Raw genomic sequence first — 24,544 nt, 5'->3', positions numbered from 1 at the left:
AATATAGTTTTGATTTCAAAGTTCTACATTCTTTTATTTATTGTTTTTCAAAACTGTACTTTTTAATTGCTTGTATTTTTAAGTCCAATGAGGTGCTATAATTTTCAACTTCTGATAGGAAACTGATCTATGATTAAAATCCAGGCCCTTTATTTTCTTCCCTTGGATAGCTCTAAAGCAAACAAGGTTATATATATTTCAGATCTGTATGGTTTCTTGCCTTTTATTGGATTTACAATCTTGAACAAACATTTTAATTGAGGCTTTAGTTACATTCAAGTATTATTAGCCTTGTGTTGTTAACACTACCTTAGATAAAATAAGTAATGAAATAGGTGTGTTAAAATAATTTCATTATCCATCCATGCTTCTATATATATATGAACCTAAAATGTTCTGTTTGAGGTATTATCCTACTTTATCAGTTCATTCCCTTTCAATTATCATCTTACAGTCGTACCTGTACATGTCAAGGAATTGATCCAGAGACTTGTGGAGCATCCTTCTCTTTTGGCTGTTCATGGAGTATGTATTTCAATGGCTGCAAATTTGGTAGAAGCCCAAGTCCTAGAAGATTTAGAATTGATCCAAGTTCTCCCTTACACGTAAGTGTCCTTTTTACTTATGAATTACACTTATTAATATATAAGTACATTTCTTTAAAAAATTTTTAAATTGTAAAAAAATTAATATTAGAATGTAGTGACAAAATAGTAACTATATGTGTGTGTGTGTATATATATATATATATATATATAAGAAAATAGTTTAAAATTCTAAATAATGTAGGTAAAATCTTTAATTATCAACCCAAATTCCGATTGTCCCTGACTCCCTCCTTCCCTCACCCTAAAGAGAATCACTGTTAGAAAAAACCTAGAATTTTATACCCAGCCAAAGTAGGAACAATGAATAAAGCTATTTGCCAACATTTCAAAGACTCAGTAAGTTTACTACCCACAGCACTACTATGAAAGAATTACTAAAGGACGTAATCCAGAAAGAAGATATATGAAACCGGAACCAATCTGTCCGGAACACGAGGCCATGGTGAGCAAAGAAATTAGTCAACCTTATTGTTAAGTTTAAATTAAATAAGTTGAGTACTTACATTTTTTAATTGAAATAACAACTTATAAGTATAATTCAATATTCTTCTCAAATCAGGGGTGGGTAGGCAATGGGAGGGGGTGGGGCACCTATATAAATTAAGTGTGGCAATGTTTTATGATTTGTTTGGAGTGGGGAGAATTTAGATAGTGATTAACTCCAAGATCAGTGTTTTTCAAGCTTTGTGCTGTGATCAAGAGTATAAAAACATTTTATACTACAAGTAACTATTTGGAAAAATATATCTTCAAAGGAATAGGTAAAACTATCACAAAATAACATTTAGCTTTATTACATATAACCAAGATAATATTTAAATATTAAAAAGTTAATATCTGATAGTTATTGCTGAGGATCACTATGATGTGGCAAAACATTTTTTAAATAAAATTTCATTTCTTTAAATTCTACTTTTGACCTACCAACTGAATTCTTAGCCCACTAAAGAGTCATGACCCACAGCTTGGAAAATACTGCTCTAAATATTGTCAGAAAAACATATTTGAGAAGTGTATATTTAAAAATTTTTAGACGAATACAAATATAATTTATAACCTTTGAACTAGTTGTGGGAAAAAATCCATTCATCAGTCAGCAAGGTTAGTTTAAAAAATCTAACTGAGATATAAGATAATATCTAATTGAGATATAAGATAAATAGGAAACACACAAAAAAAGCAGCAGGAATTAATCTAATTGTATCTATAATACAAGGAATATAACATCTTTCAGGAAGCTCAGAATAAGTAAATAATCCCTTTAAAGAGTAATCAAAATTATTTGTTTTCTCTAGAGTTTCTATCTATTGTAATAAAAGAGGGAAATCACTCTAGAGAGTCTTTTGGCAATAAAATACCTTAGAAGAAATCTAACAAAAAGTTGATCAGAACTTTAGGGAGAAAACTGTACTAAAGGACATGTAAAATACCTGATAATGCGAAGGTAGCATGTTCAAAGGTCAGAATATTGGATAATGAGATGTGAATTCTTCCTTAAAATAAACCTTAAAATAAAAGTTAATTTTTTTCTAAATAATTATCTGATGAAGCTGCTATATTCTATAACACTCATATAATAAATGAATGATCAGTTTTTGCTTATGGTTATTATTAACAATGAGTAGTGTTTATGTAGTTTTTATAATACAGGAAGAAGCATTCCTCTTTTCAGGAACTGAGAAAAGACCAGTGTGAAGCTCAGCAGGCTAGGGAAAGTGAGGTGCATATAGTGGCCTTTAAGAATATGGGAAGGTCATTGAAGAATGTTAAAGCAGAGAGTAATATAATGATACCTTTTTTTTAAATGGGATGTCTCTGTCTGCTCTGTGGACTGGAGTTGGGCAAGAGTTCATTTAGCAAGATAGGCTAGCTATGAGAATAGTCCAAAGGGATAGTAGTGACTTAGAATATCGTTGTGAGAGAAGAAATGATAAATAGTAGTTCTGGACAGGTTATTAAAACTAGGTGCTGTTCCTTGACAAAGGGTGTGGTGAAACAAGACTAGGTTTATAGAAGACAGATTATCGATTCAGTTTGGATGCATTGACTTGGAGATTCTTAAGAGAAATCCAAATGAGGCTGTCTGGTCATTAATAAGAACCTCAGGGTTAATATGTGATCCAGGTGGTAGTTGTAGGCATTGATGTGGAGATGACAGCCCAAGAGATAAGGTGAGAAGGGTAGAGGGATGTAGGGCATGAGCCCCATTATATAAAGATCTAATAAGAGGTTTCCAATACACCCACTCATTCTAATGAAACAGTTAGAAAGTAAGGGTTTTTATAATATGGGTAAAGAACCTGCATTCACTAATAATCATCTATTTAAGTTTTAATTTTTTCTATTTACCTGCTTTATTTCATTTGTGTACAAGAAATGTTACTTCATAAGATAAAAAATTGCCCAATCTGACTAGTGGCACTGAATGATTCATAACATTCTTCTAGCAGTAAAACACAATTTACTCTACCCAATATCTCAAGTGTGATAAAATATAATAAAGTCTTTTAAATAGGCACTTAAATAGTAATTCTGAAGTTTTCCTCAAATTGTGTGTCAGTATAGCCAGGAAGGGTTTTTTTTTGTTGTTAGTGGTCTGACCTCCCTGACTATATTTATTAAGCTACATTGAATAACAGTTATATAAGTAGACAGATGAATAGAAGAGAGCAATTTAGATATAGAACCTAAGTATATGGAGTTTCTTTTCAATGAACACACCAACTGAAATAAGTAGGAAACTAAAAGGATTATCACTGGTGCTTTGCAGCTACCAAGACTGAGTCTTGTTATAAAGCACTCAAGAATTAACTTCCTATGTCTACATTGCTATGTGGCTTTGGTTTTTATAATAGTTTGCTGCATACCAGAGGTGAACTGATCCACAAGAAGGTTTTCCTTCCTGATCTACCAGATCACAAATGAGACAGAAACCTTCAAACCTCTGAAGTCCTTCATTGCTGTCAGTTCTTCATCTTGTCTTTTGTGACTGGTCATTTATCAATCTGATTTGATTTAGGATACAATCATCTCTGAAAAACTATCACAATGTTTTTCCAACTATTGTTACTAAAGGTTCCTTTCTTTCCTCCATACCTCATACTGTCATCAGTGGCATTTTTACTACTCTTCTCATGACAGTTTTCCTTTCAAAAAGTCTTATATTTTTCTACTATCATTAGATCCCAGAATCTTGATAAAGTGTTAAGGCTTCTCCACAGTTCTATCAAATCTTCCTCAGTTTGTAGACATTACTGTGTAGAAAAGAGAACACTGGATTTAGACAGCCTATTGCCTACTTATTATATTTGAAGCTCTTAGCACGGGGATCTGATACACAGTATGTGCCTTATATGTGTTGCTCTCCCATCTCTGTTATAGAAACTTGTTTCACTGTGAGAATTCTTCCCCATCTCCACTTGCCACCAGGAAAGTTGTCTTGATTTACTTCAAGTGCCCTCTACTATTGAATAAATATAAAATATGGTTCTTGTTTTGACATGAGCAGCTTAGTAACTTACCTCTAACACCAGTTAGATTTCTCATTAGCTGATAACATAGACTTCTAATTTCAAAAGACTAAATCAAAGCATAACAATGACTAATAATTTAGATTTTATGGTAGCAATCATGTCATTTTTTATGGTAGCTTATCAGGGTAAGTATCAACTGTGTACCAACAATGAACATATCAGCAATGAGGTATATTCATTTTCATATGTTATATAAATTCAACTTTTATGGACTGTCTTTTCCTATAGGAAAAAAACCTTGAAGATAATTTACAGAGTTTGGCTACAGAATTAGCTCCAATTTATAAGCAGTATGCTCCAGTTGCTTATCAAAACCAGGTATGTTTTGCGACCTTATGTAGAGCTTTTAAACATGGTTGAAATTTACGTCTAAACAATGTCCTTGTTAACAGAAATTGTTTTTCAAATTTTACCTCAAAGTAGATCTTTTATTGAGAGTTTTAAAAATTGTCCAGTGTTTTTTTAAAACAGTATTATGGCAATTGAGGACTTCCCTGATGACTCAGATGGTAAAGTGTCTACCTGCAAAGAAAGAGATCCGGGTTTGATCCATGGTTTGAGAAGATCCCTTGGAGAAGGAAATGGCAACCCACTCCAGTACTCTTGCCTAGAAAATCCCATGGCCAGAGGAATCTGGTAGGCTACGGTCCTTGGGGTCGCAAAGAATAGGAAAAGACTGAGGGACTTCACTTTCACTTTCTTTTCATGGCGACTGAATTAAATATCCACAATGAGATTTAATTCAATTGGAAAGTGGGGGAGACCAGGAGATATTGGCCAAGGGGTACAAACTCCCAGTAATAAGATAAATAAGACCTGGTGCACAGCTTGTTGGATATATTTAATAACATTGTATTATACTTAAAAGTTTTAATTATGTCTTAAATGTTACCTCTACCCACCAAAAAATTGTAATTATGTTTAATTAACCTTATTGTGGTAATCATTTTGTAACATATACATGTATCTAGTGATCACATTGTATACCTTAATCTTACATATGTTATGTATGTCAGTAATATCTCAATAAAACTGAGGTGGGAAAACACATTTTTTAAGGAAAAGAAAAAGATAACCATACATTGGGAGAAAATAATGGTAAATCATATAGCAAAGTAGAAAATAAGTGTAAAATACCTTTTAAACGTAACCAGGGAATTCCCTGGTGGTCCAGTGGTTAGGATTCCTCACTTTTAGTGCTGAGGGTGAAGGTTCTATCTCTGGTCAGGGAAATAAGATCCTGCAAACAGAGCAACTAGGCCAAAAACAAACAAAAATGAAAAACATAACCAGGGGTGCATATTTTTTAAATATATGATAAAAATTAAAATATGTATTTGTATTATCATGAATAACAAGGTCTCTGTTACATTCCACTTTATTTTTCATTTTATTTATTTATTGGCTTTTTTATTTATTTAACTAGGCCGGGTCCTGGTTGCAGCACATAGGATCTTCGTTCTTAGTTGTAGCATGTAGGATGTAGTTCCCTGACCAGGGATCAAACCTGGTCTCCCTGCACTGGTAGCCTAGAGTCTTAGCCACTGAACCACCAGGGTGTTTCTCTTTCATTTTAAACAGTTACAAATTGACTTTCTTGGTTTTTTTTTTTTTTCACTTTTTTTAAATTTTAAATTAGTTTATTTATCTATTTTTTAACTTGACAATATTGTATTTGTTTTGCCATACATTGACATGAATCCACCATGAGTGTACATGTTTTCCCCTTCCAGAACTCCCCTCCCACCTCCCTCCCCACCCCATCCCTCCGGGTCATCCCGGTGCACCAGCCCCAAGTGCCCTGTATCATGCATCGAACCTGGACTGGCGATTTGTTTCACGTATGATAATTTACATGCTTCAATACAAATTGACTTTCTATACTGGTTTTATAGACCTTGAAAACTGGGTGCATGATTAAAGCACTATATTAGTCTTTTCTCCTAATGAAATATTTCAGGCTACTCTTCTTATTTATCCACCACCAAGTATTAATGTCCTCCTATTGCCTTCAGTGATTGTCATTTTAATTCATGTAGTCTCAAATTCTTTACCCTGAATATTACTAAACTACACAATCACTATGATAATCTAAATCTCTGAAATTATAAGTGTAGTTAAGTTATAAACTTGTCATAAAGTGATTTTTATCTTTATTGAAGGTGATTCTTTTTGTCTCAAAACTGTGGGTAATTCATTACTCTTCAGGTGGCGCTTGAACATATTGCCCAAGAATGTCGGCTTGGGAAGAAAGAAGGTCGTCCTTTCTCTGGGGTCACTGCTTGCCTAGACTTCTGTGCCCATCCCCACAGGGACATTCACAACATGAATAATGGGAGCACAGTGGTATGTACCTGGTAGCTTTTAATTCTTAAGACTCCATCAACATATTCTCAAGCTGAGGTCCTGATATGAACAGTGCTCCTCAAAAGTTATAGGACCAGCCTGAAATATTTTGTTGAATGTCTCAAATTATATATTGTGGTAGGTTTGTTGGGATGGAGGACTACATGGTTATTTAAAGCTACCATTCTCTGCTATCAAACTGGTAGGTAGGAAGTTAAGCAATTTAATGTTTCTTTTTTTGCCATCTGTACTTTATGGGTTTTTTGGTTGTTTTGGCCCCACATCATGGGCTGAGGGATTTTAGTTCACTGAGCAGGAATGGGACCCCATCTCCCTTGCACTGGAAACGTGGAGTCTTAACCACTGGACCACCAGGGAATTCCCCTGTATTTCAGGGTTTTTGTGAGGGAACTGTGTGCCAAAATTTTAATGTTGGGTCTTAATACTAATTTGTAGGAATAATTAGAAGAAATATTTGCACATATATGTGCTTGTTATGTTTACAGCCATGGGAAACAATCACATGCTTATAGCGTGAAATCAATAAAAATATATTTAAAGTAAGGAGAAGACCTCAGGAAAGATTATGCAATAGTCCTTTTATAAGGGAAATGAGTTTGCTTCAAGTAGACATCTTCTTACCCAGTAAAACAAAGAGTGATTGCCTCTATTTCTGAACTATACCACTTTGGGCTCTGAAGACAGAGCTATGATTATTCCACTTTGATTGCAAGTGTACCGTCTGATCCATCAAAATGCAGTCCTCCTTCCTTGGTTGGTCTGTGTGGTCTATCAGCAACAGATTAAGGAGCAAAAATAACTTTTTTTTGCCTATCATGTCTTTTCACTGATGTTGACTCTGTTCTCTGAGACTAATGTTATTTTCAAATGTTTAAATTGTACAAATCCATCCAGATGAAGCTTAGCCGAAGAGTAATTCAACATCTTGCTTGGCTAGTACATTTTCCATGAGTTCCTTCATTAGAGATAATTATTAGTGATCAGGTTGGATTAGGTTGAGAATCAAACTAAGTTTTGGTTCCCCTTCTCTTATGTATTATTCAGTGCTTGTTCTTTGCACTCCTCTTATTGCTCATATATGCAATGAGGCGCATACCTAGAACTTGGCATGATGTTAGATTTCCCCATCTCTGAAAACGTGAACTCCTGAAAGTTTTCTGCCAGCTCTTCTTCCTTCTTGTTTCCCTGGTCTTTGTAATTATGCTCCTGCCTTGTCTTTGTCCCCTTCTTAGTCTCCCTGTGACCAAATAAATTGAAGTAAACATTTATAAGTGAAATATTCTAATTTTAAAGGTGATTGTTTTTAAATTATTAACAAATTACACTGAAAAGAGTTCAGTGTTTCAGGCCTTGATGGTAAATGTGACTGTAGATGTTTAGAAAGTAATGTGTCTTTAAAAACCTTTAACATATTTTATTATCTGTATCCATCAAGTTCTATCAACTTGGAGAAATCAAATCTTGCAGTTTCCAGTCTTACAACACCTTGATGTCTTAGAAAGAGATCTTAGTTGTGGAAAAAATGTTTTAATGAAAAATTACAAGATCATTGGATATATTTTTGATGGGTCTTTAATGACATTTGAAAATTAATTACCATTAAAATATTAATTTATGATAAATATAATTTTATGTGTCAAAGTCAGGAATTTCCTACATTTCTCTGTATTTTCATTTCTCTACAATGAATAGAAATAACTTAGAAAAAACTTTATTTTCAATTGGAGGATAATTGGTTTACAATATTGTATTGGTTTCTGCCATACAGCAACACGAATTAGCCATAAGTAAACATATGTCCTCTTCCTGTTGAACCTCCCTCCCACCTCAAAAATAACTTATAAAATAAAGAGAAGGCTGAGATTGGCTATATTCAAGACAAAATTTTCATTTTTTAAATGTATTGATTTTTAGCTGTGCTGGTCTTCGTTGCTTTGCGCTGACTTTCTCTAGTTATGGTGATTGGGGGCTACTATTGATTGCAGTGTGTGGGCTTCCCATTGCAGTGGCTTTTCTTGTTGTGGAGCACAGGCTGTAAGCACACAGGCTTACTTTCTGCTTGGCGTCTGGAATCTTCCTGAACCAGGGATCAAAGGTGGTGTCCTCTGCATTGGCAGGTGGCTTCTTATCCACTGCACCACTGGGGAAGTCCAAGACAAAATTTTCTTAAGAAGTCCTATATTACATCCAAGAAAAAGACAGACTTACTATTAAACTCCTAACTAAAAGCAAAATGGAGCAAAACAATTATTTATCCAGATAAAATATTTCAGCTAATTTTAAAAAGTATTGGGGTATATAAGTCCTGCTAGAAAATGAAATGTCCTGGGCTTCTTTTGCTTCATTAATATCTGTCAATTTTTTTAATGAAGAAGAGAAAAGTCACCTTACAAACAGGGCAGGGTAAAATATGTATAGATAAGTTTCACTTACAAGCAGAAGTGAAAAAATCTTAGAGGAAATCACAGCAAGTTAGAAAATTCCTCATGATTTAGCCACCTCTAACCAAGGAATGTGACATTATTCAAATAGTAAAAAATAGTGTGGTTTTTAGCCTGAAGTAATATCTTTTATTCGTTGCTCTTTAATATGATGATAGTGAACAATTCAGTAACTATTAACTGTGGGACAAGACGGAATATAACAAAGAAGCCTTAATATTGAAAATATTATAAAATGTATAAACATGTATAATATGTACTTAGAAGATCAACTCAAAATTACACTGGTCTGCTTAAAAACAATTGATAAGTTACTCATATTGAATAGCATTGAGTAACTTGATATATAAAATACTTTTCCAAAATGAATTAACATATCACAGTAACCAATTGAAAATAGTTCCCTTTCACAATGGCAATAATAAATAGGTAGGAATAACTAAGAAGGTAGGAATAACTTTTGATGAATGTGCAGGATCTCTAGTTCCCATTTCATGTTTTCTTCCTATCAGGTCTGCACTTTAACACGAGAAGATAACCGCTCATTTGGTGTCATTCCTCAAGATGAGCAGCTGCATGTGCTTCCTCTTTATAAACTTTCAGACACAGATGAGTTTGGATCAAGGGAAGGAATGGAAGCCAAGATCAAATCTGGGGCCATCATGGTCCTTGCACCCCGCCAGAGAAAAAGAATGCGATTTACTCAACCCGTTCCTCGTTCTGGGAAGAAGAGAGCAGCGATGATGACAGAGGTTCTGGCGCATAAGATAAGGGCTGTGGAAAAGAAATTTATTCCTCGAATAAAGCGGAAGAATAATTCAATGACAAACAACAGTAGGGCTTCATCACTGCCCCTTTTAGGTAAGATTTATGGACTCTGATAATTTTCTCTGCACAACTTTCATTGGCAGTGGGTTTGCACTTGGTCTTTGCATCTTCATCTTTGCTACTCTTTTGAGAGTGAGGCATTATGAGAAGAAAACTTTAGATCAGATACCAGTCAATCCAATTAGCTAATTATTTTTATATAGTTCATTTAGAATTCAAAGGAAGATACAGTATATTTCCATATTCTTGCCATAATTATAAGTCAACCAGAAAGTGACCTATCAGTATTTCTTGGTATTTTTTTTCCCTCTATTCATACTTTTAAAAAAAAGTGCAAAACCAAAGCATGTTCTTATTGTTTGTTCCCCAGCTATTGTGAATACAGATAAAATGACATCACTTCCTCGAAGTCTTACTTCGTCAGCTTCAGCATCAGTTTAAGTAGTTCATTCAATAAATATTACTAAGCACTACTTTGGACTGTTCTAGGTACTGTAGCAGTGAATAAGAGGGGAGATAGTGCTCTGAAAGAATTCCATTTGAACAGGGTTGTCATAAAAGGATTGACTGAGGAATTTGTATAAAGTCCTAAAGGATATGAGAATCAGCAAAGTTTTTATTTGGAGAAATAGCAGGTAGCAGAAGTGGCAACTTCAAAGTTTAGGAGAGAGGAATTTACCTTGAATACTTGATATAAGCAAAAAAAGCCAGTATGATTGGAGTATAGAGGGCTTCCCAGGTAGCACAGTGGTAAGAAATCCACCTGCCAATGCAGGAGACTCAACAGATGTGGTTCAGTCCCTGGTGTAGGAAGATCCCCTGGAATAGGCAATGGCAACCTGCTCCAGTATTCTTTTTTGGAAAATTCCATTGGCAGAAGAGCCTGGCAGGATACAGTCTGTGAGGATGCAAAGAGTCAGACACAACTGAGCACATGTCTGGTTGGAGAAGGGTGTGAAATGGGTAGAATAGTAGGATATGAGATCAGAGAGGTAAGAGGGACATCTGAGCTGTTCACCTTGGGCTTTCCAAATTGCTGTAAAACTTTGGCCTGTATTGTGAGGGAGAGGAAGGTTTCTGGATATTTCATCATAGAGAGGGGCTATGATCCGATTCAAAAATAACATTCCAGTTACTGGATTGTAGATAGAGTCAGACGGGGCATAGAAATATTAAGGTGTTGATAAACAAGCTATCCTAACAACTTAAGAAAGAGACAATGAGGCTTGGATCAAAGTGGCTAATGAGGAGGACATGAGAAATGTCTAATTCTAGATGTTTTGAGGTAGAGTCAATGGGATTTCTGATAGATTTAAATCTGGAGTGTGAACCAAAATAGTGTAAAGGTTTACCCTGATGAAATCTGAAGCTCACTTTTGGACATGGTAAAAGTTCAAGATACCTGTCAGACATTGAAGTTGAGGTGTTAGGAAAGCAGTTGAATAAGAGTATAATTCAGAGAAGATGATTCTTTTGTCATGACCCTGATTGTCTTTGATAACTTCCTTAATTTTCTGTGCTGACAAGATGTTCCAGGCTCCTCTTATATAATCCTGCCCCATATCCAAAATCAGCCATTCCTCTAGGGAGCCTAAAAAAATACTATGAATTTAAACTGATACTTAAAGTCGGAGCTACAAGGTATTCTTTAACTTCTTTGATTTTTGTATTTTTAAGAAAAGTTGTTTGTTTTAAGATGAGAGAACTGATAGTGCAGACTTTGTATAACACTGGGAAAGATTTATCAGAGTTAGGGAAGAGGTGAGGAAGAATTATCCTTCTTTTATGCTTGTAGCTCCACTTTACAGATACTTAGGTTTATTTTAAGATTCACATATCTGGTTCCGTGCTGCTTGTTTATGATAACCATAACATTTTCATCTTTGTATCATTTCCCAGTTGCATCTTTACATGTTATTCTTTTAAAATACATACTCTATTAGTAGCCAGATGCACAATATTTGCCCTATAACTTCTTGTTCTTTTGTAATACTATCCATGAGAGCTTTTTCTTCTTCTTTTTTTATTGTTTTAAAACAAAACCATTTTACTTTTGCTATTTTTTGATTCTTAAGATCTACTGCTTTTGCCTTTCAAACATTTTTTTTTCCTTTTGCGACCCCATGAACTATAGCCCACCAGGCTCCTCTGTCCATGGGATTTCCCAGGCCAGAATACTGGAGTGGGTTTCCATTTCTTTCTCCAGGGGATCTTCCTGACCCATGGATTGGAACAGGCAGGTTCTTTACCACTGAGCCACCAGGGAAGCCCCACCTTTCAAGCATTTTGCTAGAACTTCTGAAAGAGAGAATGTCCTCAAGAAAAATGTTTCCATTTGATGTGAAATTTGCATGGATATGTCAGAGTGGATGGCACATATTTTGGCCAATATCATAATAATAATATATTGCTACCTACTTCGTGAGAAAGAAATGCAGCTTAAATATACTTGTTTTGAGGTTAAAAATAGCTTATTTATGTTACTTCCCTTGCCTAATAATAAACTTTGCCAGTTATGATGCTTTTGCTATCCAGAAATCTTTATCAATTGTTACTTACTTTAACTTTTTCAAAAATTTGATCATGCAATATCTCAAATGTATCTAAACAGTTCTTTGGGTAGTGAAATGCTGCTGTCCCCATATTATTATCTGATGTATGGTTTTAATATTTACTTCGTAGCCAATTAGGGTCATTTCTAGTATCGTACCACTTTAGACAATGGACATCCTACTAAATTTGTGAACTTTTTAGATGATTATTTCCAAAGTCATAAATTCTAAGTAAAAATGTATTGAATGAAAAAGCATACCCAAACCACCTACAATTTTTAATATGTGCATATGTCAGGCTTAAAGTAAATGGAACAAAACTGGCCATCATTGCCATCATCTGGTTTTGTTCTATTCATCTTTGTACTTCTCTTTAAAAGACAACAACTACCAAATTAGTTTATGTTTATCTTTACATTTGGTGTCCTTTTCTCCTTTTAGGGAATAAAACAGAGAGTGCGCAACCTGAAATAAAAAGTGAAACTGAACCCCATCTTATCTTCAAAGATTCGGACAACACTAAAAGCTACTCACCAACCCCGTCCATTTCTCACCCAGTGAAAGAGGCAAACTTAGCTCCAGCCTTCTCCTGGTCCTCTAAGACTGCTTTGGTCACAACAGCTCCTTTTAAGAATGATGCATCACTTTTGTACGGGTTTTCAGAAAGAGGTAGCAATCCCCACTGCACAATGCCTTCTGCAAGACACAGTGGTGCTAATGTAGCTGCTGGGGAATGCTCTGAAATTGCACAGCCTGGTGAAATGCTTCCTCTTCCCACCTTGTCTACTCCCATGACAAATTCCCTGGGTTATTCTGAGCCTCCCATTGGCCCATCTGAGCAGCTAACTTCCAATCAGCCAAACCAGCAGCCTCCATTCATCACTTCTCCTCATGAGCTTATTTCCTCTCTGGTGGAAGAAGATGAGCAGCCTTCTGAAGCAGATGAGCCTCCATCAGACGACCCCCTGTCAGATGACCCTTTGTCACCTATTGAGGAGAAACTGCCCCACATTGTTGAGTATTGGTCAGACAGTGAGCACATCTTCCTGGATGCCAATGTTGGTGGCGTGGCCATAGCGCCTTCCCACGGCTCGGTTCTGATCGAGTGCGCCCGGCGAGAGCTTCACGCCACGACTCCTGTCGAACACCCCAACCGAAATCACCCGACGCGCCTCTCTCTTGTCTTCTACCAGCACAAAAACCTGAATAAGCCCCAACACGGTTTCGAACTAAACAAGATTAAGTTTGAGGCGAAAGAATCTAAGAATAAGAAAACTAAAGCCTCCGAACAGAAAGACCAGGCAGCTAACGAGGGTATTCAACTGTCCACAGAAGTTAATGAATTTAGCCAGATTCCTTCTCACAAAGCGTTAACATTAACCCATGACAATGTTGTCACTGTGTCCCCTTATGCTCTCACACATGTTGCGGGGCCCTATAACCATTGGGTCTGAAGGCTTTTCTCCCCTTCTTAATGCCTTTGCGAGTGCAGTGTATTTTTTCAAGGTGCTCTTAAAAGAAAGTCATGTTGTCGTTTACTATAGCTTCATCTCACCCATTTGAAGGCTGAGGTTAAAAAAAAAATGGGGGTGGGTATTTCTTAACTGTGACTATATTTTGACAATTGGTAGAAGGTGCACATTTTAAGCAAAAATTAAAGTTTTATAGTTTTAAATACATAAAGAAATGTTTTGGTTAGGTGTTAACCTTGATAGAATCACTCAGTTTGGTGCTTTAAATTGTTTACTATGAAACGAGTCATTTTTAGAGGATTTTAACAGGTTCATGTGCTATGATGTAAAATTAAGACACACAGTGTTAACTCTACACAGCTCCTGGTGCTTAACCACATCGACACAAAAATAAGCTGATTTATTATTTCATGGTGCCATTGTTCCAACATCTTCCAATCATTGCTAGGAAATCGGCATATTCCTTTGAAATAAACCAATGAAGTGTTTTCTCTCTTAAAATATTTCTCCTGTATAAAATAATTCATTATTGTTAGTAATGGTTGGAGGCTGTTCATAAATTGTAAATATATATTTTAAAAGCACTTTCTATTTTTAAAAGTAACTTGAAATAGTATAGTATAAGAATCCTATTGTCTATTGTTTGTGCATACTTGCATACAAGAGAAATCATTTATTCTTGCTGTGTAGAGTTCCATCTTGTTAACTGCAATGTGTATCCTAATCATGTACATGGTTTGTGTTTTTTAAATGTGTCCTTTCTCGTTCAAAGGTTAGCTACTTATATAAAATAGTTAAATCATGCAAAAATTGTTAATTCTCTGTAAAATTGAAATTAGGAAGCATATCACCAATATTGATTAACTTTTCTTTGGAACTAAATAAGAGTGGTCTCTTCTGATTGAGCAACAATGGCCCTGATTTACTTTCACCCCAGCTTTTGCAATATAATCCATAAAAGATGTTTCCAAAAGGAGATGAGATATAAGATGATTCTAAAGAGTCAAATGCTTCTAAAGTTTCATGGTGATAAAATTAAAAAATTAAGTGGCAAGAACCTTATCCACCCCTTATTCATTCTGAAAGTCATTCTGGCTCAGAAGACAAATAAAATTCCTGTAGAAATTTTTTTGATAGTAAATTTCCTGTCATCATCACACACCGCCCCTCTCACACACACATACACTCTAAATAAACAGTAGGGATGGTATTCTAAACATGGTTTGTCCATTAACAGCTAATCCAAAGTAGTTTATCTAATTATATTGTTTTGGGGAAATGTTAACTCATCTTTTTCTAGGTAACAGGAGGATAGGCATTCCAGTTATTTTAGCCCTCCCATTATTTTTCCCATTGCTTTATTGACACAATTTATAGCAAAGCAAAAGTGACTTCCCAATCAAAATGTTTAGAACAAGAAGAAATTTCAATGAAATACTTGATTCTGTTAAAATGCAGAGGTGCTATAACATTCAAAGTGTCAGATTCCTTGGGAGTATGGAAAACCTACTGGTGCTTCTCCCTTGGAAATGCCATAGGAAGCTCACAACCGCTAACACTCACATTTCTGGTGCAAAAGCAAACAGTTCCAACAAGCTCTCTAAAGGAAAACTCATTGTAACTTATATTAAAATAATATGTGGTGCAAAGTATCAGTTTCAAGCTTTTGACTAATTTTGACTAAAGGAATATGAAGGGATTGTAAATAACAAAATGTCTGTTGATAGACCATCATCTTGTCAAGTAGATTTCTGCTTCTTGAATATGTAAAATAGAGTAAATCATTGACTTGTTTTAGTATTTTGTGTGCCTTAGATTTCTGTTTTAAAACATGTATATTTTTGTGAGCCTAAGGTTTCTTATACATATGAGTATATAAATAAGTGATTTTTTATTGTTTCCGCTGCTTCAATAAGATATTACTAGTATTAGACTATCAGGAATACACCCATGTGATATTTTGTTTTAGACTTTAGGCCTTAGCTCCCACTAGAAATTATTTCCTCAACAGATTAAATGGATAAAGTTATAAGAACCTTTATCCATCCATCCATCTATCCATTCTCTATTCAGTTCTCATTGAATGTCTGCCAAATTTAAGTATTAGCTTTTGTTTTTCTTTAAGTCACCACTCTAACATAGTATACTTGAAGAATTAAAATCCCAAAAGGTACTGTTTTTTCCAAAACAGCAAATTTCCTTCAAAACAACCCGCTGTAATACATCTGCAGCTATTCAAATCAGTTTGTCACTAAGTTTGAATAAATTCCTTAACAATCTGAACTTGAAACACCATTGTCGACTTAGAGGAACATTCAGATCTGTGAAGTTAGTTGCAATTTACCAAAACGAATACATGAAAATATCCTATCTCAACTAAAATATTTCCATTCTCTTAATGTAAATAGGACCATGAATGGCTTGCCTCAACCGATAACCGCTTGGTGGGAACCATATATGATTCCTACCTTGTTGAACTCGTTATTTCCCAAGTTTCACAGTGTACCATCCCATTGTGTGCCCTGTGATTTTTTTTTTCAAAGCTCATGCTTATTATATGTCCTGCAGCATTGTGATTGTATGCTGTCTCTACTGTTTTTAGAATGCTCTTTATCATGAAGCAAGGAAATAAATTTGTTTGAAATGACATTTTCACTCAGAAAACTGGTCATCTAACATTATTTCTACACTTGTTATGTTTTACTGTAAAACTTTTTGTTTTACCTCTTTTATAGCCTTATGTTTAATCTTCTGCCTTTGTTCATGGTATGATAATTGAATTTATTTATACTTGGCCCTTAAGTTAGCCCAACCTGTTCATCATAGTTAAAAAGTTACCAATTATAATGAGAGAATAACTCCTACTTGTAGAATCCTACAAAATGTCATGTTGCCCTTCAGTGTCTCTTTAATGGCTCTCAGGCCATTGATGAAAACAGTTTTCTCTTGTGCCTGTCAGCCTCATCTTCATCTTTCCAATTCATCCACAAAGTACCAAATACATCATATCATAAACCTGATTGAAACATATTCTTATTGAAAATTGAGGCTAGCTGAAAATGTATAGCTATAGGTAAAGTTTTGCAAAATGTTTGCATCTTAAATATCCTTCCACATCCTTATTATGCAATCTGCATGTGGATGAAATAATTTCATTTGTTAAATATAGAATTTCAACTAGATGAGATTCATAAGCAATTTACTTAAGACATAACCCCAATACATAGTTAATTGAATGCATACCCCTGTGTAAATGAGGTACCGAATTCATATGAAGTAACCTACTTTCTAATGTTACTACTTCAGTGGATTCCTACGGATTATCATTTATTTCATGACAGCATGTATGAAAATAACCCCAATCTATTTAAGTTTAGTATTCTTAAAACAAATTATATCTTTTATCTCGTACGAACTTTTGACATTGCATGACAACTTCCACCAATAATGGGCACAGCATTTCCTTTGAATGTGCCCAGTGAATCAGTAGCTGTATGTGACCTTTAATATATAGCTACCTTCTATTTCACAACTTCCTGATGCATGGAAATCCTTTTTGTCTAGATTTACTACAACTGGGAATTTTGATCTTTTGTAGAAATTTATGATGAGAATTGTGAAATAAGGTAATATAGTGGCCTCTCCCAGCCCTGGAAGATACCTTAGAAGTCATACAGTCCAGTCACTGGAGCCCAGACAGATGTCAGTGTCGGTGTTCAGTTACATATGGAAATAAAATTTAAACAGTCAAATGAAGGCCACTTTTTGGTTAGGAGGACTGTAGGAAAACTTGATCTGCTCATCCACAGGGGATTTATCACTGTAAAGTAATCTTATTTTTGGTACAAGTCAAAATAAAATGGCTTTTGGGTTCTTTTTCTGAGCAATTCAGGGTAAGAAGTGAAATTAAATCAAGATTTCCCTGCCTGTAGAGTTTTGTGGGCCTTTTGTGGGAAATCTAGCTGACTTTTACCTGTGAAGCTGTCCTGTTAATTCATCTCACAAAATGTGGCAATTGTTCTCTTTGCTGTTTCAATAAATGAAAATCAAGTACTGATAGAGTACAGGTTTTTATTTCCCCTGGAACAAGTGTTTGGCATATAAAGGGAGTTATAAAAGACTGAATGGTTGGAACAATTGGGGAAAGTATATTTCCACTGTATATATTCCCTAGCCATAGTTGTACAGTCTATTCACATTCTTGCATAGTTGGCCTCACAACTGAGTCCTAGACTAGTTATTGTGATGGGACTGTCTATGTGTGTTAGAATAATGTGATTTCTGAAGAAGTCTGGCTTTATTTAAACCAAATTAGGCTCCATGTTGAGCTTTTTTCTAATAGTTTACAAAATGATGCCAGGAGCTGTCCCTCAGAACTATCTGAGAAGCTGCCTCCTGGGCTTGAAGTCCTTAGAAATTTCGCTGAATAAAACATAATTCTCAACTTGGCAAGCGAAAAAAAAAGATACCATCCATGGCTCTGAAATACAGTTTGGAAAGAATCAGTATGTTCTTTATCAGAAGTGGAATCTGTGTATTTTCTTGGAATATATTGAGAATCATTGGAATCTGCTTTTCTTTAGTGTATCAAATAAGAGTGTGAGTTCTTATGTTAATTTTGGAGATGGTGGAGCTGGTTTTAACGCAGTACATCACTCTTCTTGTCCACAATGAACTCGACAAACTAATATTCTGCATTCCAGTATCTGGACAACTTTCCTTCAATGCCTGTTTCTTCTCACTATCGAATTAAATACCATTGTTCGCTTCAAAGGGCATGTGTAGTCCAAGCGTATTTGTCACTGCTTGTTTTCCTTTCTGTGAGGGTCTCACTTTGTGTTTCTCTTTTGCTAGTATGCACTGTTTAATATCTCTAGCTGTAAAAGTCTAACATTAATCTTTTCTCTGTTGGTTGTATTCCTTTCCCAACCCTACTTTTATGTTCATGATCTTCCTTGGGTCATAAATTTTATTCTAGTTTGCTCAGCCATAGATGTCCCTTAAATTAAAATAAATCTCAGTCTAAGGTAAATGTTATATATAAGCGGATTTAACCCCTTTATGTTTGAGTGCAACTTTGGAAACCCTTGGTTAAGAGTATAAACCTAGTTTTCCTAAAAACAAAAAAAGTTCTAGTAGCTGTTACGAAAGGCATTCTCTCAATCACCAGGAAAAAAAAATACCAAAAAAGAAACCTCAACTCTCAGAAACATTTTCATTTTTGGAGAAATAATATTGGAAAGTAATTTGGTTTCTTCTCCATCTGGCTAGGTATAAACTTACATCTTTGACCAGAAGCTCTGGTATTATTTTTCTGATTTTACTGAAGCTACATTGTCACTAAGTGTACTTTCATTCTTTTTACAGTTTTTAATCCTTTCCTCTGATTTTCTTCAAGACTCTATTGCTTCCACCCTCTCTGTTCTATCTTCATTCCCCCATGTACGTCCCTTACACAAATATACATGGTTCATTTTAAGAATAGCAGTGAACTTGATCAGTTGTCTTTTCCTGTCTTTTAAAATCACTTCATCAATCCTTTTTGGGATAATACCAAAAAGAATTAAAAGTTTTTAGTCAGCCCTTTTGGTTAGAGGCAAATTCAGTTTTTAGGAACCCCAGGTTAGCATCAAGTGCTCTTACCTATCCCAGTGATGTTTGACCCTCAATTCATTTGTTAGTGTTTGAATGTTTTACAAAAAGTTTTATGAGAAGTTATATATTCTAGCACTCCAGCTTTGCTATTTCTGTATAACACATCATACTAATTATCAATTTTCTGACCAGTGACTTTGAATTATTGGGTGTGATCTATAGACTAGATAGTATTTTCTTTTTTTTGCCTGTTTTCTTCCTTATTTCCCAGCTCAATTTTGTGGATGGTTTCTCTTTTCTAAGGTAGATTTATTCCTTTGAAATTTGGTTGTTGGCAATAATAGGAACTGTTTTATAACCTAAATGAGAAAAGTTTTTTTTAAATGGACTGAAAGTAATCTGAAGAGTTCTTAATTCAGTCATCAGAAGTGCTTTCTTCTGAGCACAGGTGGAGGAAGTTAAGGGGAAGAAAGTAAGAATTGTGTTCCTATAAGCAGCCTGTGGGTTCACCTACCAGCTCAAAACCACATTATAATGTTTCTACTCCTCACTCCATATCAGTTTCTTTCCAAAAAATTGCAACTCAAAAGGAGGAACCCCTTTGAAAGAAAATATGGAAATAAGAATTATAATACTTGTACTTTATAATGTTTTAGGCTACCAAACTCTTTCCTATCTGCCACTTTTTTCTCCATAATGCTGATGGTTGGACAGAGAACAATGTTCCCTTCTTATTGGTGATAAAGCTGCAGATTGGCAAGAAAAGCAAATGACTTTCTCCAAATCACAAAGCAAGTCAACTCATTTGAGACTAAGGTAATAATTGCAGACTGCTGAACAGATTTCTTTGCCATAAACTATGACTTAGAGAGTGTTACTGCGTGGATGTTTTGTCGTATCTAATCTAAGAATAATACAGTCTACTTATTGTACAGAAAATATGTTTCTGAAGTATTTTGTTTCCACTATTTATTTTAGCCAGCTATTTTCTTATGCATATATTGGAAGGTCTGGTCAGATTCATAGGACTTCTTTCTGTATTAGGGCTTAGATTAATGAAGCTTTATTTTTACCCCTGTAAAAAATTTTTTGTTGTTTTTGTTTAAAGAATGTCCCCATACTACTGAAACAAAGGGAAACAAGGTCAACAACTCATAATCAAAATTTAATGGTTTTGTAATTTGAAATGCTTGAAGGGAATGTGCTGGGTAAACTGATTATTTTAGTTCCCAGGCACTCATGGTAAACATGTAAAATTTTTGACATCTCTAAGAGATAGCTCTGTCTCCCATTTATTTGAATTTGTTTTTGTTCCACTTTTCCAGCCGTGTAAAATCTGTGTCAAAGGTTAAATATACCTTTGTTCAGAGAGTTAAGAAAAATAATAAGATGTATTAGTTTTTAGTAAGCTCTTTATAAAGAGGAAAGTTGGGCTACTTCATCAGTATATTATGGGCTACTAACAAAATCATAGTCCAGACTTCTCTAAAAATAGTCAAATAACATTTTTGGTGATTCAGTTCAATAACTGCCTACCCTAATGCTTCTCTGTGATATTGCAAAATAAATGCCTGATGACATAAGACTTTACAAAAAGAGCTCTTTAAAAAAAAACAGATATACGGTCTTTTTTTTTTTTAACTTTTATGAGCTAACATTGTGATAGGTGCTTTAAGAGAAATATTTTTCCAGAATGATTTTGTAGTAAAAACAAAGGGCAGCTTTTGTATTGTGAAGTCTGGGTGGATAGTCATTTTTTGGTTACTAAGAAATCATGAAGTGTTCCCTAAAGAGAAGCTCAAAAATCTGCTCAGCAGAAAGAAAAGTATTGATTACCTGTTTCTTCATTTTCTTTTATGCTATGCGGTGACCTACCAAATAGATTCACAGGTGTATCAATATCTGTTTGAAGGAGACCAATTATGCTTATCATTAGTGGGAACAAAATATTCAGATTCTTCACCATGGTGAAGTAGAGTAGTACTAAATTCCCAATAGAGAATTATCAATTTTACAAAATAATATTTATGTCTCCAGCTGACTTTTTCCTCTCTTTGGGGTGTATTTACTATTTATTTTGTATCTTTGATTTTTTTCTTTGGAAGATTTTACCTATTGCCGTCCTACTGTATTAAATATCCCATACAATGAAATAGGTTAGTAAAGATTTCAAAACCCCACAAATATCCATTTTTGGTTCTTAACACATGGGGGTAACAGTTTTTATAAAAGCACTTCAACATGTAGAAGGGAAAGAATCTTAATTATGATGATTTCAATTCAGGATCAATAGGTAGTGGCTCTGCAAACAAGGGAACACTTACTAGCAGTACTTGAAGACTTGTGAGTTGGAATTGCATGTTACTTGAAAGACCTAATTAAGCTAAATTTTGGTGCACAGCAGTTGTACATGATTTCATGTTTATGTAGCAAAATGCTTTGAAATGTACTAGTTTTGAAAAATACATGTAAAAATAGTTGTGAAAATTGTCTATTATATTTTCCTGTGTGTCTCATTTATTTAGAGCATAAAGTTTCTTTTTTAGTTGTTCTAACTGAATAAGGCTAAATGAATACTGTAATTGAAATTATATTTTAAATCTTTGTCATGAGTTTTTAAAAAAAAAAAAACTATTGCAAATTGTATCATTCCTGATTACACAGAACTTTGTGGGTGGTTTTAAATAAATTTTATACTTCTATTTTGCACCTGGTGGTCTAATTTTTCTTTCCTCTTCAAAATCATATTTTTTACATTTAATATCCAATAAAATTCACACATTTTTAACTACAAAGGATTATAAAGTTTATTTGGAGATGACCAAATATATGCATTGGGTTCAAAACCAAATCAAGATGGCTGTAGCAGAACCCTTGCGTTTTAAACTATTTAATCCCACAGTGATGCTATTACGTAAGGGCTCTTACCAACCCCACTTTACAGATCAATGCAGGAACTTAAAGTGGTTAAGCTCACACCCCTAGTAATTAGCAAAGCTGTTAATCAATTTTGTTCTGTATTGACTCATGCCCTCCCTTGGATTTATCATTATTTTAATAAAACTTAATCCTGAACACAGAATGCTAACATTATTTTAAATTTGACATCATTAAAAGTTAGTAGCTCAGTCATGTCTGACTCTCTGCAACCCATGGACTGTAGCCTGCCGCTCCTCTATCCATGGAATTCTCCAAGCAAGAATACTGGCGTAGGTAGCCATTTTCTTTTCCAGGCGATCTTCCTGACCCAGGGAAGGAACCTGGGTCCCCCTCATTGCAGGCAGCTTCTCTACCATCTGAAATGAAAAAAACAAGACAAAACAAAACAAAACAAATAGGTTTTTAGTGATATTCCAGCAAATGTTATAGGAAAATAAGTTACTTTAAATTCATCTAGTTTGAAACCTATCTCTCTGTAGCATACCAGTAGTCTTCCTTCTAGTGATAGAAACTACTCCACTGGCCCCACCGCCCCTTCCCCACCTCCTCTCCAGGTTTAGCTGGGCAGCTAGAGACTACTTTTTTTACCTCCTTCTTGACTGGTTAAAAGGGAGACATTAGCGATGCTGAACGTACAAACAGACCTGAGCAACACTCTAGGGCATGGGAGAATAAATAGCTCAACTAATATCCTAACTCGACAGGTACCCTACAAGACAACTGCCAGGTTTTTTGAGTCTTCTGTAGGCCACATAGACACTTCCTTCACTATTCCTTTAGTGAAACGGTTTCTGGATCTTTCATCTTAGTTCCCTGACCAGTGACCAGGGATTGAAACCTGGGCGGTGAAAGCACTAACTCCTAACCACTGGACTGCCAGAGAATGCCCTACTTTATCTTTATTGATGCTCTTTTAGACAACAACCTGAATAATCCTTTAAAACAGTTATCTTTTAATAACAGATCTTGTGGGTAACTCATTGACGGTCCAGTTTTAGGGTTCCATACTTCCACATCAGGGTTCATGGGTTTGATTCCTGGTGGGGGAACAGATCCCATAAGCTGCACAGCGCGGCCAGAAAACAGAAAACAAACAACAAAACACAGATCTTGGGTCATGAGGTTCCTCAGCCTAAAACATCCCAGTGACTTCCCTCTGTGCTTAGTATGAAACCACACTCCTTATTTCGTCATTTACAATAGTGTGAAGAACAATGAAATAGTTGGTGAATAACTTTATATTTACTCAAGGAGATGCAAGGGAATTTCCTGGTTGTCCAGTGGTTAGTACTCTTATGCCTCCACCGCTGGTTATCTCTGGTTGGGGAACTAAGCTCCGTCAAGCTGCAGAGTGCAGTTAAAAAAGGGGGAAAAAGTGTGAGAAACTGAATTGTGATATCTGTAATAGATGCTGAAAGAAGACCTAAATAATTGGAAAGATATTTCATATTCATAGAATGGATACTTAATGTTAACTGTGGGAATGTAAACTCGTGTAGTCATTGTGAAAACAAGTTCGCAATTCCTCAACAAGCTAAGCATAGAATTTACCAGATAACCCAGAATCGCAGTACTAGGTATAATCTAAGAGAATTGAAAACAGGAGTTTAAACAAACACTCGTATATGAATGTTCACAGCAGCATTATTCATAGTAGACCCAAAGTGGAGGCAGCCCCAAAGATCAACTGACAAATAGATAAACAAAATATGGTATTATTCAAGTAATCGTTTTAGCTATAAAATGAAGTACAAGAGGAACCTTGGACACCACACAGTAATCACACAAAAAGCCTGTATGTTGTATAATTTTTTTTTTTTTTTAAATATTTGGTTGTGCTGGGTCTTACTTCTGGCGTGTAAGCTCTATTTCTCTCACCTGGGATCGAACCCCGGGACCCCAGCATGGATATCTCGGAATGTCAGCCACTGAACCACCAGGCAAGTCCCAGTATGATTCTATTAACAGGAAATGTCTAGGAGAGGCTAATCCATAGAAAGAAAGCTGATTGGTAGTTGCCTGGAGCTGGAGGGCGCAGGGATTAAGGAGGGACTGCGTAACGGGTAGAAGTTCCTTTCAAGGGTTGGAGGCATGGTGGTTGCAGAGCTTTATGTAAGTGCTAAAAGCCTCTGAATTGTACAATAAAATACTTAAACGATGGAATTATATGTTAAATGAATTTCATCTCAATTTTTTCAAAAAGTTAGG

The 24,544-nt window shown here is 35.2% G+C and overlaps 2 protein-coding genes across 3 annotated transcripts in view; both read left to right on the top strand.

The window, feature by feature from the left end:
- TET1 (tet methylcytosine dioxygenase 1) overlaps nt 1–17,854 on the top strand; it is a 129,682-nt gene extending 111,828 nt beyond the window's left edge. For both annotated transcript variants that reach the window (XM_081568768.1, XM_081568777.1), the window contains 6 exons: nt 455–605; nt 964–1,050; nt 4,370–4,459; nt 6,350–6,487; nt 9,462–9,810; nt 12,771–17,854. In XM_081568768.1, coding sequence (XP_081424894.1) covers nt 455–605; nt 964–1,050; nt 4,370–4,459; nt 6,350–6,487; nt 9,462–9,810; nt 12,771–13,783 — 1,828 coding nt within the window. In that variant the 3' untranslated portion in view covers nt 13,784–17,854. The remainder of the gene's footprint in view (nt 1–454; nt 606–963; nt 1,051–4,369; nt 4,460–6,349; nt 6,488–9,461; nt 9,811–12,770) is intronic.
- Nucleotides 17,855–24,328: 6,474 nt separating this feature from the next.
- CCAR1 (cell division cycle and apoptosis regulator 1) overlaps nt 24,329–24,544 on the top strand; it is a 44,220-nt gene continuing 44,004 nt past the window's right edge. The window contains exon 1 of the mRNA XM_081568792.1: nt 24,329–24,448. Coding sequence (XP_081424918.1) covers nt 24,428–24,448 — 21 coding nt within the window. The 5' untranslated portion in view covers nt 24,329–24,427. The remainder of the gene's footprint in view (nt 24,449–24,544) is intronic.

The sequence above is a fragment of the Giraffa tippelskirchi genome, chromosome 2 (genome assembly GCF_054371585.1).
Source record: "Giraffa tippelskirchi isolate mGirTip1 chromosome 2, T2T-mGirTip1v1.2.pri, whole genome shotgun sequence".
Lineage (NCBI taxonomy): Eukaryota > Metazoa > Chordata > Mammalia > Artiodactyla > Giraffidae > Giraffa > Giraffa tippelskirchi.
Note: the sequence above shows the minus strand (reverse complement) of the source record. Positions and strands in the feature narration are given on the sequence as shown.